General features: G+C 38.7%; 1 protein-coding gene across 29 annotated transcripts in view; it reads right to left on the bottom strand.

Annotated features, from left to right (window-relative positions):
• Positions 1-19668, bottom strand: part of LOC105224078 (voltage-dependent L-type calcium channel subunit beta-2) — a 995088-nt gene that overhangs the window by 212318 nt on the left and 763102 nt on the right. For 10 of the 29 annotated variants that reach the window (XM_049462508.1, XM_049462498.1, XM_049462503.1 and 7 more), the window contains one exon: positions 3556-4612. The exons of 9 other annotated variants lie outside the window; for them this stretch is intronic. In XM_049462508.1, the coding sequence (XP_049318465.1) occupies positions 4050-4612 (563 nt within the window). In that variant the 3' untranslated portion in view covers positions 3556-4049. Of the gene's footprint in view, positions 1-3015; positions 4613-19668 lie in introns of those variants that run through there. 10 more of the 29 variants (XM_049462492.1, XM_049462493.1, XM_049462517.1 and 7 more) reach the window with 6 other exon arrangements.

The following is a 19668-nucleotide window of genomic DNA, read 5'->3' as shown; positions in this document are numbered from 1 at the left end:
CTGCTTAGCTGCATTTGGCGCCGTATAGCATTATGTTCTTGTAATTTCCAGACGCAATATTTTAGAAGGACACGTCGGCATCAGCGAGGAGTGCGTGGCTATATAAGCCGTGGCAGCGCCAATGTAATCAACCAGTGCTAAGAGTAAACTGTTATAGTGTAGACGAGTTGTAAAATAAAAAGTTGTTGAATTGAATTAAACAGTTTTTGGTTTTATTCGTCAATCCTGAGATACGAACCTAGCAAAGTAAACTAGCAAGCAGTAAAATCGTAACAATATATATTAGCACATAAACATTAGTACTACATATGCATAGTCGACATTGGCAATTATTCGACAATACCTCTTGTTCTTTGGCAAACAAAGACAAGCAGGATTATGTACAAAAAGCGAATTGATCTCTCCTTTATTGTTGCGGTTGAGGTCTTGAGATCATAAATAGCTTGATAAATGGATCCTAAACATTTCAAATATAATTGATGCCCCTTTTTAAATTTTTCTTTGATTTTTGCAAAGTCAATAGTTTCACTGGGTCTTTTTTGGGGTTCTACGAAAGGCATCGTACGACTTGTTTGCCTTGTCGTAATCGCGTTGAGTTCAAGTCTTTTTATTTCCAGAGCACAAATTGTTTCATCTAAGGGTTGAGTGTCGCAATGTTCCTCAATATATTCAAATAAATCGGAAATTCAAAATTTTAACTCTTCCATTATTATTAAATATTCGCTTAACCGGGTCGTAACAATTAAGGGGGTATTCTACTCTAGAAATCAATTTTTGGGCAGTTTTTTGAATTTTATTTAAAAAAACCCAAAATATTTTTGCTATAATTTTTTTATGGTGTTTTTATTTATATCTTAAGAATACAGAAAAAAAAATTTACTAAAAAATATTAAAAATTAAAATAATTAGAGGGGGGAGAGACAGGTGTAAAAAAAAATGGCGCATCCTGGTGACATTGATCCTGACTCTCCTGGTGGTCTGAAAAAAAAATCAAAAGAAATACTTAATCTGTAAGGATGCTGTTATAGTTCCTAACTCAGGGAACACGAAAAAGATTTTTTTTTTTTAAAATGGCGACTGCCTGAAATTAAAAAAATTTTTTACGTTTTTTTTTTGAAATTCCTGAATTTTTTTAAAATATTAAAAACAAAGGATTAGGGATTATATAAAGAAGGTTCACACAAAATTTCAAGTAAATCGGTTGTATAGAACTTGAGATAATGCCGGTACCGTGTAGAAAAAAGTAGTTTCGAGAAAAACGCGTTTAAAAAAGTGAGTCTACCTACCTACCGGGCTAGGTACTGCGTCACTAAAGTAACTGTAGCTCTTAAAATAATTTTAATTTTTAAAAATCCTTTGGGGGATATGTTCTTAAGGGTATAAACTTTAAATATATGACAAAAAATCGAATTTTTCAAAATTCTAGAGTAGAATACCCCCTTAAGAACATAACTCAGAAATACATACTAACAATTTGTGCATACTTATGTCGGTATTCTGCGTGAGACGATTGTCTCATGTCTCTAATAGTGACTATAGTAATTTAGTGATTCTGTTAGTCAGGAGTCTCATTTTGGTATTCTGGCAGTTACAGTATAGTAGTATACTGTAAAGTAGTATACTCTAGGTCTAGAATAACGACATTAGGCACAAAACGAATTGATCTCTTTAACGAGCTCTCTATTGCTAAAGAATAAAAACATAATCATAAAATCATAAAAACAATATGTGCATGCTAATGTTAAACGCGAATTGATCTCTTCAACGAGCTCTCAATTGCACAAAATATAAATATATAGGTACATACAAGTCCGAGTATTAGGGTGTACGTAAATACAAAATATTCGGACATCAAATTTTTTAATATACATATAATATGTACACATATAAAAATATAATATTTTAAATTTCGAAGATAGGGCGTGTAGCGTTTGCTGTAGGGCACGTAGCGCTGTTCTGCTGGAATCAAATTGATCTCTTCAACGAGCTCTCAATTGCACAAAATATAAATATATAGGTACATACAAGTCCGAGTATTAGGGTGTACGTAAATACAAAATATTCGGACATCAAATTTTTTAATATACATATAATATGTACACATATAAAAATATAATATTTTAAATTTCGAAGATAGGGCGTGTAGCGTTTGCTGTAGGGCACGTAGCGCTGTTCTGCTGGAATCAAATTGATCTCTTCAACGAGCTCTCAATTGCACAAAATATAAATATATAGGTACATACAAGTCCGAGTATTAGGGTGTACGTAAATACAAAATATTCGGACATCAAATTTTTTAATATACATATAATATGTACACATATAAAAATATAATATTTTAAATTTCGAAGATAGGGCGTGTAGCGTTTGCTGTAGGGCACGTAGCGCTGTTCTGCTGGAATCAAATGTTGTCCAAGTCTTCCTCTTCAATTGGCTTGAAGAAAAATTCGGTTAACATTGCGCAATATCGCTCACCATTGATGGTTACGGTTCCTTCTTCATTTTCGAAGAAAAATGGCCGATGATTCCACCAGACTAAAATCCGCACTATACAGTAATTCGTGCTGGGTGCATTGACTTCTCGACGATTACGTGCGGGTTTTCTGTGCCCTAATTGCGACAATTCTGCTTGTTAACGTAACCATCGATGGAAATGAGCCTCGGTCAAACGATCTTCTGGCCAATCTACGAACTGTAGAATAGTGAATAGTGACCCATTTCGTAAATTTTAGACTTTTTAATGAATATCTGTCACTTTCGGAATGGTATTTGACGTTTTCAATGTCGAAATATAGATAATTCAAATTTAAAACGTTAAATCGCGGTTCAATAGTCATTAACAATTCAAAATAAAATAAAAAAATATTGCAATAACATTAATAAAAAACGATATTAATTAAAAGTACGTTGTTTACAGATATAATCTTAAAAAAAAATAAAAATAAAACTCTAAAAGAGTGTCCATAAATCAGTTTACACAGAGAAAATCTTTATCAGTATTTTAATATACAATATAACAAAAATGGTTAATAACGAAAAAAATCATAGTACACCTGCAGGAGCTACACGCTCAAAACAGGCTACTAAATTCATTTCAGAAAGTGACAGTTTTACAAGATACCGCACTAGATTTGCCTTTATATCGATTCACGAAAACTCGGAATTGTTATTGGAAGTAAAAAATCTAAATCTTAAAAATTTTTGGACTCGCCTCCAAGCGGCTCATGACCCTATAGTAGATTCTGACAATTCAGATCTACCACTAAATTTTAAATCATCGGCTTACGATATTTATGAAAACTGCTTAGACCAATATGAAGAAACAAAAGCTATGATCTCCGATCAATTAAAGCTAATAAAAGAAATTGCACCTACTCCACATCCGAGAGTAGAGCTGTCACAAATGTAACAATATTAAGAGGCAAGTTCAGGCATCCATCTCGAGGTGTCTGCGTGTGACACAGAAACATTTTATGGAGGTTATGAATAATGGCCGTCCTTCCGCAACTAAAAAATCAAAAATTGTATCACCTCAGATACAAAACCAAGGGTCAAGCAGGCATAATAGTAAGTGTTCAATTCACCTTGCTCTTTTGCTTACCACTTGCTTACCACTTTAATTTCTTTAAATAAAAAACACTCGGTTAACTTATTAAAATAACTCCACGGTTTTAATGATATGTAAGTGAATGGTTTACAAATTTTGTAAATGAGTGTAAATGCTCTTTGCACAATGTGCCGGAACTAATGCAATTTTAACTATTGTTTGATGTGAAAACAGATGTGCGAATATCGATAAGGCGCGAGGTCACAGCGGCGATGCGTAAGGGTTTTCTATGGCGTAAGCTACGTTTGCAGATCGTAACGAGACTGAAGAAAAAACTTTTTAGTTGACCCTTTTGACTGTTGATATGTGTTTTCGTGTGTAGATGTCCTCTCGCGTGTGGGTGGTGGAATGTGGGTTCTGTGTGTGAGGTGTATTGGTGTAGTGGCATTGGGGGGGGGGCGGCTTATCTCATTTAGCCATCCCGGCCCCCCTAGGCGAATATTCAGCCTAGCAATCTCTGCAATTGCTGGAGTGTTGCCACCACGTTGCTGAGTCCAGTAGAGGGGCGATGCTGTGGCGCTTTCGGACGACGCCTGGGTGGTGCAACATAGTGCGGACGCCATTGATGGGGCTCAGGCCGGGCTGCAGTGGTTGGACGTCGTACCGTCCGGCTTGCTTGCCTGGATCTACCCGTGCTTGAGGCAGCTGGCCGACCTACATCGCGTCGTAGGGTCCTGTGCAGCAGCGTGTGATGTGGTCTGCCACACGTGTGGCATAAGTCGGAAGAAGCACACTCCTGCGTCTCATGCGTGTGCGACAGGCAGTTGAGGCAGTGCTCATGTGCCTGGGCAACACGCTGTCGACATAGCGGGCATCGGATGCGACGCGGCTCGACTTGAGCGGATGGCGCTGATGGGGCTGCTCGTGAGCCACTACCAGAAGCGGCAGTCGATACCGTAGCATTGGTTGAGCGGGGCGGAGGAGTAGGCCCAATACGTGCCCCGTTGGTGGCCGACCGAACAGTTGGAGTTGGAATTGTAGGCATGTCCACGTCCATCTTGAACTCTGTAAGAAATTATATTTGAATTTACATGGTAGTATATAAATAGAATGTGTGATTGTGCCACGTTATGTGGCATGACTGGGTCGTCGTATTGACCGACCATTCTTTTGTTATTTTTATTTTTATTTTTATTGTTAACGGTTGGTTGCGGGTTGCGATTTTATTGATTTATTTTCATTTGCGTTACGGCATTATGTTCGGATTGTTTAGTATCGGATTTTCGTTATTATCCGCGGTTGGTAGAAAGCATAATTTGACCAGCAGTCTGGTGAGTATTCCGCTTTGATTACGGAGATCAACGACGCGGATGTGACCGTCTGAGCCATAATGGAGCTTTTCTATACGGCCAAGTCGCCACTCGGTAGGTGGGAGACAATCGTCGTTAATAAGCACACAATCTCCAAGCTTTGGCGCATTTTCTGATGTTTTCCATCGATACCTCTTGTGGAGGTCCTTTAAATAGTCTTCTTTCCATCTGCGACTGAAATTGTGATGGAGAATTTTAATTCTCTCCCATCGATTTAATAAGGATAGCGACTCCACGCCTGGCTCAGGTGTGGCCAGAATGGGTGCTGCTTTAAGAAAGTGCCCTGGTGTTAGGGCTGTGAGATCTGAGGGATCTTGCGAGAGTGTTGTTAGTGGCCGTGAATTGAGAATGGCTTGAATGCGAATTAATAGAGTTGTAAATTCTTCGTAATTAAATTTGTAGTTTCCAGCTACTTTTTTTAAGTGGGTTTTGAAGCTTTTTACAGCTGATTCCCATAAACCACCCATATGAGGAGCTCTTGGGGGGATGAATTGCCAATTAATGCCTTGAGGGGCGTACTTTTGTACAATCTCAGGGGAGACTTGTTTAATAAAGTCCACAAACTCTTTTTCTGTGGCTCTTTGAGCTCCGATAAAGGTTTTTCCATTGTCGCTCATAAGATTGGACAGAAAACCGCGTCGTCCGACGAAACGAGCAAATGCCGCGAGAAAAGCCTCTTTTGTCAGATTAGTACACAGCTCGAGGTGCACAGCTTTTGTCGTGAAACAGACAAAGACAGCCACGTAGCCTTTCATTAGGGTAGAAGACCTTAGCATGGATGCCTTTATCTGAAAAGGCCCAGCAAAATCAACACCTGTGATAGTGAAAGGCAGAGCGAAGTTGCAGCGTTCCGGTGGAAGTGCTGCCATAATCTGCGTCCTCATCTTCTGTTTATGCATAGTGCAGATCTTGCACATGAAAATGCACTTTTTTATTTGAGGCTTAAGTCGGGGAATATAAAACTCTTGGCGGATTATATATTGCATTAGGCGATGTTCCGCGTGCAACATTAGTATATGTATATACTTGAGTAGCAATGTTGCAAGTCGAGACTTTTCTGGTATTATTAGAGGATGGCGTTCGTTATATGTCAGGCTTGAGTTAGCAAGCCGACCATTAGCACGAAGCAGACCTTTCGTATCCAGAAATGGATTTAGTACTAAGAGTGAGATCTTTTTGTCAATCGGCTTCGATTCTCTTAGTAGTGACATCTCGCAGCTGAAGTGACGCGACTGAGTATAAGTGATAAGAGCGACCTTTGCCTTTTCTAGGTCTAGGTGCGTCAATGTATCGCATGGGAAATTGTGTGATCCCTTAACTTTGTTTTTGAGTTGTTCTATGAATTTGAACATATAAGCGACTACTCTGAGCGCTTTTGGAAACGAGGAAAATCGTTCAAGGATGTCGGCATCATCCAATAATGTGTGAAAGGTGGCGATTTTTCGACCTTCTGGGGCGATAATGTTGCGCTTGGGGGATTGTGGCCAAGAATCAGGAGATTCTATCAACCATCGGGGGCCATTCCACCAGAGGGTGGTAGTGTCAAGGTGCAGTGGCTTGCACCCTCTTGTACCTAGAACGGCAGGATTATCAGCACTGGCTACGTGACGCCAAGTGGCTGATCCCACTAGGTCAAGAATTTGAGACGTTCGGTTAGAAATATGCGTCTTCCATGCATGTGGTGGTTTTTCCAACCAGGCGAGTACAATTTCGGAATCGGACCACATATAGAGTTTGCATTTTGTCATATTTAAATGCATTTGCACCATGGCTACTAATTTTGAAAGTAGTAGTGCGCCACATAACTCAAGTCGTGGGAGACTTATAGTTTTTAAAGGTGCCACCTTTGCTTTTGCTACTAATAAGTGGCTTGTGGTCGTGGTGCCACTTTGCGTGCGCACATAGATAGTAGCGCAGTATGCCTTTTCTGAGGCGTCACAAAAGCCATGTAATTCGACTTTGTGTTCGGGGGAGTAGTTTACCCAGTTTTCTAAGCGAAGAGGTTTCACTTGTTCGTCCCAGTCGGTTCTATCTAGCCATAATTCTTGTATTAAGACTTTCGCTTGGATCATAATTGGCGAAAGCCATCCTGCGGGGTCGAAAAGTTTTGCCACCGAGGATAGAATCTGTCTTTTTGTGATGGCTGATAATGCGGATATGGACTCTGTCGTGTATGAGAACTGGTCCGATATCGCATTCCATTGGATGCCTAAAGTTTTTGTTGTGCTTTCCTTTTCGAATTTAAGGAAATTAGTATCTAAGAGATTTTCTTTAGGTATGTCTATTAAAATGTTAGGGTGGTTCGCCGTTATCTTTTTCAACGGAAACCCTGCTGTATTGAGCGCTTGCGTCACTTGTGCTAGTGACTCGTATGCCTGTGGAAGATTGTGGCTTCCAGACAGAATGTCGTCTACATACGTTTGTGTCTTCAACACTTGTGTTGCCAGAGGAAACTCTGACTTTGTGTCTTCTGCCAGTTCGTGGAGTGTACGAATGGCGAGGTATGGGGCACAGTTTACGCCAAAGGTAACTGTTTTTAATTTAAAGTCGCGTAGTGGACTATTGGGAGATTTTCGGAAAATAATTCGCTGATAATCAGTGATCATCATCATGTACGACTATTTGTCGATACATTTTCTCAACATCCCCCTTGAAAACGTATTTGTATATACGCCAATTTAGTATGAGGAGCATTAAATCTGGCTGAAGCGTGGGTCCCGTAAATAAAATGTCATTTAGGGAATTCCCCGAACTTGATGATTTTGATGCATTAAAGACAACTCTTACCTTTGTGGTTTTTTTGTCTGGCTTTATTACTGCATGATGTGGCAGGTAAAAAGAATTGTATTTACCCTTTATAATTTTTTCGCCAGGGCTGACTTCCTCCATGTGGTCTAAATGGAGGTATTCTTCTAAAACCCTATCGTTTTCTGGTTTTAGCTCGCCTTTTTTAAGTAGGTTTTTTTCCATACTTAAAAACTGTTGGATAGCAGAGGTACGAGAATGCCCTACGGCGAGTATGTGGGGAAATTCTGGCTTTAGTGGTAGTCGTACGACGTACCGGCCATTATCTAATCGAGTAGTTGTGGATTTGTAAAAATCCTCACAATATCGATCTTCTGGGGTTGTGATTGATATGGGGGGGAGTTCTTCTAACTCCCAAAGCTTCCTGAGTTGTGTATTGAGGTATTCGTTTGAGATTTCCTCAACTTGAGTTGTCATTGTTGTGACTGGTTCCGCAACTAGTCCGCTTAGGACCCATACGAAAATGGTATTTTGCGCCAGAAGTGTTTTTGTAGTTTTCTCAACACCTTCGAGAATAATTTGAGGTATGAGATCGCTGCCTAATAGAATATCTATTTGAGCGGGAGTGTTGCAGTTGGGATCTGCTAACTTAAGGTGTGAAACCTTTTGCCAATGCTTGCTATTTACATGATAGCTTGGAAGCATGTTTGTTAGTTGCGGTAAGACAATAGCTTCTGCTTGAATGCGCTTATCCGCTTGGGGGGAAATAAGGGTAATGGGGCAGATTTTGTTTGAGTTTTGTACTACTCTTCCGCCCATTCCCGTAATTTCAAAATTAGCTAGTTTTGTTGGCAGTTGTAGCCTACTTTGTGCCCTTGACGCTATAAAAGATCGTTGAGATCCTTGGTCTATTAAGGCCCTAAGTTTAAACAGTTCTCCTCGGTGCTCGATGGAGACCACTGCTGTGGGTAATAATACACTGCTTTGGTTTTCGGTGTGTAGCGTCTGAGTTTTTAAAGCCTTTGAGCAGCATGGTGCTTCTTGGCAATTTTCTGAATTTTGTAAGTCGGGATTTGCTGTTGCAACTAATCCCGCAGCTCTTTTAACATTAGCGTTATTTTGAGCTAAGCTGGAAAAATTTGTAATGTGAAGCATTGAGTTATGTCGTTTATGGCAATAAACGCAATTAAATTTGCTTTCACAATCTTTGAGCGCATGCGCATGAGACAAACAATTGGTACAAAGTTTTTTTGTTCTTACGAAATTGTTTCTTTCGTTAATGTTTAGTTTTTTAAATTTCTCGCAAGATTTCAGCCTGTGCCCTCCTTTACACAGTTCGCATGACGTATGTTTATTTTGTTCGGAGGTGAACGCTTGTGTCTTGAAAAAACTACGATTTAAGTTATTGTTGTTACTCGCTTGGGGCCTGCTGAAGCTTCGATTTAGGTCATGTTGAACGTTTTTAGTTCTGACCATTTTTTTATCTACCCTTTCTGCAATTTCGTATTGGGTAGTTAAGAAATCGTTCATTTGTTGCCACGTTGGGCACTTTCTTCGTGATGAGAGCGATTGCTCCCACAAAAGTAACGATTTTTCTGGTAATGCGGATGTGCACATATTTACCAGAATGGGGTCCCAATTGTCTGTGGGAATATTCTGTGTCGCTAGAACCGACAAGCAATTAGAAACAGTGGATTGAAGTTTTATAAATTCTTCACTTGTGTCTTTTTGAATTTTTGGTAAATTCATCAATATTGTGACTTGTTTGTCTACTAATATCCTTTCGTTCTCGGAACGAGCTTTTAGGGCTTCCCAAGCATAATTGAAATTTTCATCATTGAGAGCGAACTGTTTGACTAATACCCCTGCTTGACCTTTTGTTTTGTATCGGAGGTGATACAATTTTTGTGCATTAGATAATTTTGGGTGGTTTATGTAAACGGCTGTGAACATGTCCCGGAAGGACGGCCATTGTTCATAACCACCATGAAAAATTTCAGTGTCACAGGCGGGCACCTTGAGGTGGATGCCTGAACTCGCCTCTTGGCTTTGAATTTGTGTCAGCTCTACTCTCGGTTGTGGAGTAGGTGCAATTGCTTTAATTAATCTCAATTGATCGGAGATCATAGCTCTCGTTTCCTCGTACTGGTCTAAGCAGTGTTCATATTTAGAGTATGCTGAAGATTTGAAAATTTCAGGTAGATCTGATTCGTCAGATTCTACAATTGCGTCATACGTAGCTTGAAGACGTGTCCAGAAATTGCTTAGATTTTCTTTTTTGATTTCTAATACCGATTCAGAGTTATCTTGAATCGGAGAAGATGAAAATCGAATGCAGTATCGAATTAGACTGTCACTCTCAGCAATAAACTTAGTATAGGAAATATCTTTCATCTTTTTTTGCTTTGTAGCACCTTGCTTCGAGCGTGTAGCATCAGCAGGTGTACATGGGCTCTTTTCTTCTGAAGTCATTTTTTGTACTTTTAAATACTGTGTTGACTTAGATTCCTTAGAATCTCCGTCCATTTAGATAATATGATAAAATTGAAATATATATATGAAAAAAGAAAAATTCTCTCAGTGTACTTATGATAATAATAAGTACGCGTGAAATCTTTAAGATAAAAAGTTTTTTTTTTTTTGTTGTATACGCAATGTATCAAATAACGAACGCGTATTTCGTTTTACTTATTCCTGGTCCTTATGTATTAAGCTACTAGTTTGTTATTGTTTTTGTCTTTTATTTTATTTAATGTTTCGTACTCGTTAGCAAATACTTGCGTATACGAGCGATAATGCAAGAAGGAGAAAAAGGTTGATGACCTTTGTATATAAGTGTACACAATATGTGCGTGTTTATGTGCATACGTAAGATGCAAAAAAATTTTTTTTTAGTTTTGTTTGCAATCCTGCTTGCTTGTGCTTTAACAAGAACAAGGGGTATTGCTGGACATGTGCCGATTTGGTCTTTGAATATAAGTTTGTGTGTGTGAACACTTGAAACTGGCAATACTTATGTATTTGCTTTTCCTTTCTACCAACTCTTAAAATTTTTTGTTTTATTTTGACCGTGATTAATTTTTTTTTTTTTAATGACGAATTATAAAATTTTTAATAAAGTAAAATTTCGAATTTACCGCTTAATTTTTTCGGAGTTTTGTAAAATTTTTAAATTTTTAAATTAATTTTGTACCCTATGTACGTTGTATATACCGCCATAGGCGAATTGTATGCCGTATGTATGTATGTATATAATATTTGCCGTACGGATACCGCGGGAATAGAAAATCGGTGAAGAGCAGGTATGCACTTTTGTTAATATGTAAAATTTAATTTTCGTTAAGCTTATTCTACATACATGTGGGTGTATGTCGCATTAATTTTGTTTGTCCTCACTTTGTTTCGATATGCAAGGTATGTACATATAAAAGAGGTGACTTTTGGCATATATGTATGTTTGGTTTTGTTATTTTTCTTTTTTCTTTTTAAATTTCGCAATTGCCTTAGCTTACTTTTTGCGCAATCCTGTTATGCTGTTGAGTATAGGGGTATTGCCGGAAAATGTTGTCAAGTGAATACTTGAAATTTTTTTTTTTTGATTTTTAATGTTGTGTGTTTAGATACACAAATGTAAGCATAAGTAGGCCTTTTATCAGATATGTATATGCCAGTATATATACAATCACACACATATATATATATATATATATATATATATATATGTATATATTATACCATATTCTGTTCATACATATATTTGGATGTACATATGTAATGTACCAAACTGTTTTCGGTTTCCCGGAAATAAACCGTAAGTTCGGACAGTTTGGTAGCAACCGTTCTATTAAAAGTTACAGGATCGTATACAGTTCAAGATCAACTGTAACTTTCAACATACATATGTATATGCAAATAAGTTCAAATAATTTAAAATAATAAATGGAGTTGATTCACTCACTTTGTGCCGCTTCAAGGGACTTTGAGGGCTTTATATGCGGTTAAAAAGAGGGCGGGGGGGGGCTAGTATATGCCACTGCGTTCAATCTGCTTCCTGTCCGTTTCCTTCCTTTTTGGTTGCTTGTTCCGCAGGTTTAAGTTTCCCTTCGTTGGTTGGCTTTTCTTTTTATTGTTATTGGTGCTTTAATTTCACGTTTATTTTGGTTTTTCACAAGGATATTAATTTTTAATTTAAATTAAATTTTTTTTTTTTTTATTTATTTTTTTTTAATGTATGTATGTTAAGTTCGCGCCCGTGTGAATTTTTTTTTTTTTTTATAAATAATATTTCGCGCCCGGCTTTTGGTAATTTTTTTTCTTTGGTTTTAAGCACTGTCTTGTATGTATATGTATATTTATATGTATTTTGCACCTTTTATTTTTTTTTTTTTTTTAGATTTGGGTGTGATACACAACGGAACCGTTTCGTGTCCGTTTTTCAAACCGTTCTTTTTTTTTGTTTTATTATACATATATGTATGTATATGTAACCTCACGGATTTTTTTTTTTGAAAATTTTGTTTTTTTTTGTTGTATGTGTATATGTATGTATGACATATATGTATATGTATGTATATGTCACCGCACCTTTTATTTATTTTGCCGCTTGAATATTTTTTGTTTTTTTTTTTTTGTTCCAATAGTGGCTTTCTTAGCGGCTCGAAGGACCAATGTTTAATGCAGCAGTGTTCAATTCACCTTGCTCTTTTGCTTACCACTTGCTTACCACTTTAATTTCTTTAAATAAAAAACACTCGGTTAACTTATTAAAATAACTCCACGGTTTTAATGATATGTAAGTGAATGGTTTACAAATTTTGTAAATGAGTGTAAATGCTCTTTGCACAATGTGCCGGAACTAATGCAATTTTAACTATTGTTTGATGTGAAAACAGATGTGCGAATATCGATAAGGCGCGAGGTCACAGCGGCGATGCGTAAGGGTTTTCTATGGCGTAAGCTACGTTTGCAGATCGTAACGAGACTGAAGAAAAAACTTTTTAGTTGACCCTTTTGACTGTTGATATGTGTTTTCGTGTGTGGATGTCCTCTCGCGTGTGGGTGGTGGAATGTGGGTTCTGTGTGTGTGGTGTATTGGTGTAGTGGCATTAGGGGGGGCGGCTTATCTCATTTAGCCACAGTTCGCTCTTAATGACGATAATTTCAATTTGGCTTGGGAAGCTCTAAAACCAAGATACGAAAATGAAAGAATACTGTTCGATAAACAAGAAACGACACTAATGAACCTGCTAAAAATTAGGAAAGAAACAAGTAAAGAATTCATCAAACTAGAATCTACTGTTTCAAATTTTTTGTCGGTCCAATCAACACTAAATATCCCCACAGACAGCTGGGACCCAATTCTGGTAAATATATGCACTGCCGCATTACCAGAAAAATCGTTAAAGAATTATCTACTCGACGAATCGAAGCCGTTCTTTATTCACGGCCATTCCCTCGCAAGATCCCTTTTATTTCGTAGTCCTAATCCAGGGCTAAGGGGTACCCATTCTTGCCCTATATGAGCCAAACGTGGAGATACTATCCTTTATAAGCCGATTTATTTGCCGATAACACAGAAAAAGCAAGTAATAAATGATCCACAAAATAACTACCAAAGAAACAACCGCTTTATATAATAACTACGAAAAGCAGTTACAAACTCGTAAATACGCAATATATAGTTTCTTGTCCATTTATAGCATTTATTCTGAGCCCTCGGATACTCTACAACGGAAAAACTGGCGAACCTTAATAAGACAGCTTAATTCACCACAGCTGATGACAATACATCACACCACAATTGAGAACATCACCACACCCAGCAAGCGGTCACCACACGAAGACCTCACATGCCGCTAAACTAACAAAAGGGAAAGCGGACACCAATTCGTCACATACTCGTCGCATATCAACATGCTTTCGCACGACAACATTTTGACCATGAACAATTCGCAAAACACCTTTCGCTCCGAAATACATAGGTACTGCGCGCTACGGTCAAGTCGATATTAACATAATACGACAAGCCTGCGTGATAAAATCTTTTGGGTACTCACGTCAATTATAACATCGTAGTTTTTCTTATATTCGGGTTACTTCTGTAAAGCAATATACTGTACCGACATACGTAATTTACAATAAATTAAATAAAGTGTAAATATACCAAATCGATATACGGATGTATTATTTTAATCAACGATATTATACGTGTTTGATTGATGTCACATTGGGTTCAATTTTAAATAGTCCGGGTATGCTAAAATTGGTACTTTTGTTATAAGAAGCTTCAGTGTATCTACAGCGTTTATATATTCTTCATTAATTACAATTTTATTGTTTTTTTTAAAGCACTGAGTTAAGGGGCTATACCAGTGTGACAGTGTTATTTGCTTTTTCGATAGAATATATTGTTACGATTTTTACTGCTTGCTAATTTACTTTGCTAGGTTCGTATCTCTGGATTGACGAATAAAACCAAAACTGTTTAATTCAATTCAACAACTCTTTATTTTACAACTCGTCTACACTATAACAGTTTACTCTTAGCACTGATTGATTACGTTGGCGCTGCCACGGCTTATATAGCCACGCACTTCTCGCTGATGCCGACGTGTCCTTCTAGAATATTGCGTCTGGAAATTACCAGAACATAATGCTATACGGCGCCAGACGCAAGCAGACAGCCGCGGTGCCAGACTCAGCAATTGTTTGAGTAGACAAGTAGACAGTGCGGCGCCACATGACTATTGTTTCCACAAGCAGACAGCCGCGGCGCTAGATGTCTACAACAAGACAAATGCTATTCCATATACCTACAGCTACTGTTCATAATGAGGGATGCATATAGCAATACAAATACAACTTAATACTACTTTTGTAACAATATGTATATCCCAAAATATCGTGTGAAATCGGGAAGGTCGTATCTTGAATAGTTTTCGGATGGCAGCGTTCTAAAGAGCGACCGCTCGGAGGTGCAAACATACATAAGTGACCCTTTAAAAGCGTTTTTCTTGAAACGACATTTTTCAAAATTGCTGGCATCATAACTCAACCAGAAATTGACCGATCGACTTCAAATTAAAACTGAGTACTTTTGAACACATTTACTATACAATGGACTACGATCTTTTTGGTTGATTGAAAATTATCAATTTCGCATTAAAAAAACGACAATTTTTTCTTAAAAAAAAAAACGATTTTTTTTCAAAATTACGCCATTTTGTTAATTTTTGATATTTTTAAAAGATCGTAGTTCATTGTATAGGAAATATATTTAAGTTTAATAAACTTTTTAATTTTTTTTGTTTCAGCTACTCATTCGGCCGGAATCATGCCAGCAGTTTGGCATTTTTTTTGGCACCTCGGAAGGCAGCCCATAATTCGTTAGTTTTCAACATTTTTGTAAAAAAAAAAATTTTTTTAATATTGCTGAAAATATACCTTATTACTTTCAAAGAAGTTCGAAATATTCAATCGCGTACTTTCTCTTAAAAAAATTCATGAAAATCGCCTAATTTTTCATGCGTTACACTGGTATATCCCCTTAAAGGTTTAGAAATTTTAGAAAAGTCCGTAATCAATTTTCGTTAAAAACCAACTAATACCAAAAATTGTTTCATCTCTTTTTCAGTTTTTGGCAACGGTTAATTCAGTATGGAATCTATTTTATTAGGGTTGGGCATGACGTCCTCTAGAGGTACAATATAACCGAAAAACTCGGTTTCTTTCTTTAAAAATTACGTTCTTTCAATATGTACTTTTAAATATTTTAAGTCTGTAAAATAATTTTTCAATAGCATCCATGTGTTCTTGAAGTAAAGTACTGAAGACTGAAGACAGCATATAAACATTTCCGATCAAACTGTCTAAGACTGTATTCATCAGCCTTTGGAATGGATTGGATTGTCGATGGCGCAATCTTAAGGCCAATCGGCATACGTAAAAACTCAAAATGTCCATTCGGTGTGGAAAATGCCCCCTCCCCTGCATCCATTTCCATTTGATGGATTCCCTTTATTAAATCAATTGAACTAAAGTACATGCACTTCCCAAGTTTATCCAATATTTCATCCATAATAGGAATAGGATACTTGTCACTTACGGTAATATCGGTTAATTTACGGTAATATACTACAATTTGCCATTTTTGTATATTAGAAGCATCCAGTTTCTTAGTTACAACCCAGATTATTCTAGAATATGGTGATTTGTTTTTACAAATTATACCTTCGGCCAACATTTTTTTAATTTCACTCCAATGAAAAAGCAACAACAGCCATGGATGAGAGACCCCCCTTTTGATGACGACCATGGCAAACGAAATAAGGACTACGAATTGAGGGCATGCACCTGGAATGTCCGGTCCCTTAATTGGGAAGGTGCCGCTGCCCAGCTGGTGGAAGTTCTCGTGAAAATAAAGGCTGACATCACCGCCGTCCAATAAATGCGATGCGGGACAAGGGCAGCTATGAGTAGATCCTTGTGGCATTTACTACAGTGGCCATATAATGGAGCGCAAGTTTTGTGTGGGATTCGTGGTAGGAGAGAGACTCCGTCGCCGAGTACTATCATTCACTCCGGAGAATGAACGTCTAGCCACAATCCGCATCAAAGCGAGGTTCTTCAACATATCGCTGATATGCGCCCACGCCCCGACGAAAGAGAAGGACGATATGACCAAAGGTGCCTTTTATGAGTGCTTGGAGCGCACTTATGAGAGATGCCCCCGCCACGATGGACTTTAACGACAGGGTGGGCAAAGAAGGTATCTTTGGCACTGCGGTCAGTAAATTCAGCCTCTACGAGGAAACACCCCCAAATGGGTTGAGGCTGATCGACTTCGCCGGGGCCCGAAATATGGTTATCTGTAGTACTAGATTCCAGCATAAGAAGATTCGTCATGCTACCTGGCTGTCTCCGGATCGAAAAACCACCAACCAGATCGATCATGTTGTGATAGACGGAAGACACGTCTCCGGTGTTTTAGATGTGCGTTCGCTCTGAGGTCCTAACATCGACTCGGACCACTATATTGTTGCAGCCAAGATTCGCACCCGCCTCTGTGCAGCAAAAACGCACGCCAACAAACACAAGGAAGGTTCGACGTCGACAAGCTGCAATCACAACAGACAGCTGAACGATTTTCTACCCGGCTTGCACTCCTGCTCTCTGAGAGCACTCGTCAACAACTCGGTATAAGGGAACTGTGGGACGGCATTTCAAACTCCTTACGTACAGCTGCAACCGAAACCATTGGTTTTCGGAAAGTGCAAAAGAACAGGTGGTACGACGAGGAGTGCCGTGTCGCAGCGGAGAGAAAACAGGCTGCCTACCTCGCAACGTTACAATCGACCACAACACGTGCGGGATGGGATAGATACCGAGAGTTGAAGAGGGAAGCGAGACGCATTTGCAAACAGAAAAAGAAAGAGGCCGAAATGCGTGAGTATGAAGAGCTTGATAAGCTGGCCGACAGCGGCAATGCTCAAAAATTCTACGAAAAAATGTGGCGGCTTACAGAAGGTTTCAAGACCGGAGCATACTCTTGTAGAACCCCCAAAGGTGATCTAGTCACCGATGCCCGGAGCATACTTAAATTATGGAGGGAACACTTCTCCAGCCTGCTGAATGGCAGAGAACGTACAACGCGAGGAGAAGGCAGACGTTCCATCGCCCGACCATGAAGAAGTTCGAATAGCAATTGCCCGCCTGAAGAGCAACAAAGCGGCGGGGGCCGATGGATTGCCGGCCGAGCTATTCAAACACGGCGGCGAAGAACTGATAAGGAGCATGCATCAGCTTCTTTGCAAAATATGGTCGGATGAAAACATGCCCAACGATTAGAATTTAAGTGTGCTATGCCCAATCCACAAAAAAGGAGACCCCACAATCTGCGCCAAACTACCGTGGAATTAGCCTCCTCAACATCGCATATAAGGTTCTATAGAGCGTGTTGTGTAAAAGATTAAAGCCCACCGTTAACAAACTGATTGGACCTTGTCAGTGTGGCTTTAGACCTGGCAAATCAATAACCGACCAGATATGCACCATGCGCCAAATCTAGGAAAAGACTAGTGAAAAAGGAATCGACAGCACGAAAAGGAGCTGCCTTTATGCCGCGATGTCTGAATTTGGTATCCCCGCAAAACTAATACGGCTGTGTAAACTGACGTTGAGGAACACCAAAAGCGCCGTCAGAATCGGGAAGGACCTCTCCGAGCCGTTCGATACCAAACGAGGTTTCAGACGATTCAGGCTATTCCCTATCTTACGACTTCTTTAACCTGCTTCTGGAGAAAATAATTTGAGCTGCAGAACTAAATAGAGAAGGTACTATCTTCTATAAGAGTGCACATCTGCTGGCGTATGCCGATGATATTGATATCATTGGCCTCAACACCCACGCCGTTAGTTCTGCTTTCCCCAGACTGGACTAGGAAGCAAAACCAATGGGTCTGGCAGTGAACGAGGGTAAGACGAAATATCTACTGTCATCAAACAAACAGTCGTCGCACTCGCGACTTGGCACTCGCGTCACTGTTGACAGTCATAACTTTGAAGTTGTACAAAATTTCGTCTATCTTGGAACCAGCGTAAACACCACCAACAATGTCAGTCTAGAAATCCAACGCAGGATAACTCTTGCCAACAGGTGCTACTTCGGACTGAGTAGGCAATTGAGAAGCAAAGTCCTCTCTCGATAAACAAAAACCGAACTCTATAAGTCACGCATAATTCCCGTCCTGCTATATGGTGCAGAGGCCTGGACGATGTCAACAACAGATGAGTCGACGTTACGAGTTTTCGAGAGAAAGGTTCTGCGAAAGCTTTATGGTCCTTTGCGCGTTGGCCACGGCGAATAGCGCATTCGATGGAACGATGAGCTGTACGAGATATACGACGACATTGACATAGTTCAGCGAATTAAAAGACAGCGGCTACGCTGGCTAGGTCATGTTGTCCGGATGGATGAGAACACTCCAGCTCTGAAAGTATTCGACGCAGTACCCGCCGCGGGAAGCAGAGGAAGAGGAAGACCTGCACTCCGTTGGAAGGACCAAGTGGAGAAGGACCTGGCTTCGCTTGGATTAACCAATTGGCGCAACGTAGCGAAAAGAAGAAACGATTGGCGCGCTGTTGTTAATTCAGCTATAATCGCGAAAGCGGTGTAGAATATCAGTTAAGCTTTTTTATTACCTGTATAAATCATTTGAATTTTATTTGATGTTATTTTTCTTGTAACTGTTGTTAAGGTGATTGACTTTGTATAAAAAATTTGAGTATTAAGAACATGAGATCCAATTAAACTTACTGATGATCATGTAGCCACCAGAAATTTAAATCGTCGATTTTCAATTATCAATTCTACTTTGGTAAGTATCCGAATCTTCTAACTGAAAATTCTCGTTATCCTGTTGCATTGGTTCAGGAATTCGGTAACCACGAAATCTGGACAGATTTGAACTGTTCCCTCCAATATACTTACATATGTATATTTGCCGTGACTGCTTTGTTGAATTATTTCTTGGATTTTTAAAAGTATTACCAAAATTGCCTTTATAATGTGTGTGAAGATTTTGATTTTGGGTGTTATTATCAAATCAGTAAAACTATTCTTGTAAGGGAGATATTATTGTGAATTAATAGATTCTATTTCTTATTATTTCTATTATTATATTTCTGTAATTGTTAAATTGTTGTCTCATTTGTGTTAAATTATGTTTACTTTTAATATTCTTTTCTACTACAATATTATCGTAAACATCGTTTCCTTTTAATATTCTAATAGCTGATTTAACGTCTGTAATCAAATTGACATTCTGCATTTATTTTTTCACATAGTTGGTAAACGCTGCATCTGTATTTTATATTACTTACTAATAATATCATAGTACGGTAGTATTAGGTGTGGGATCACGACATCAAACGCCAACCCACGAAGGGTACTTACAACTCATTGAAAACAAAAAGGTTTTTCCTCTTACATATGTAAGACATGACGAC

Source organism: Bactrocera dorsalis, chromosome 1, assembly GCF_023373825.1.
Source record: "Bactrocera dorsalis isolate Fly_Bdor chromosome 1, ASM2337382v1, whole genome shotgun sequence".
Classification (NCBI taxonomy): Eukaryota; Metazoa; Arthropoda; class Insecta; order Diptera; family Tephritidae; genus Bactrocera; species Bactrocera dorsalis.
This window is presented reverse-complemented; position numbering and strand designations above follow the sequence as displayed.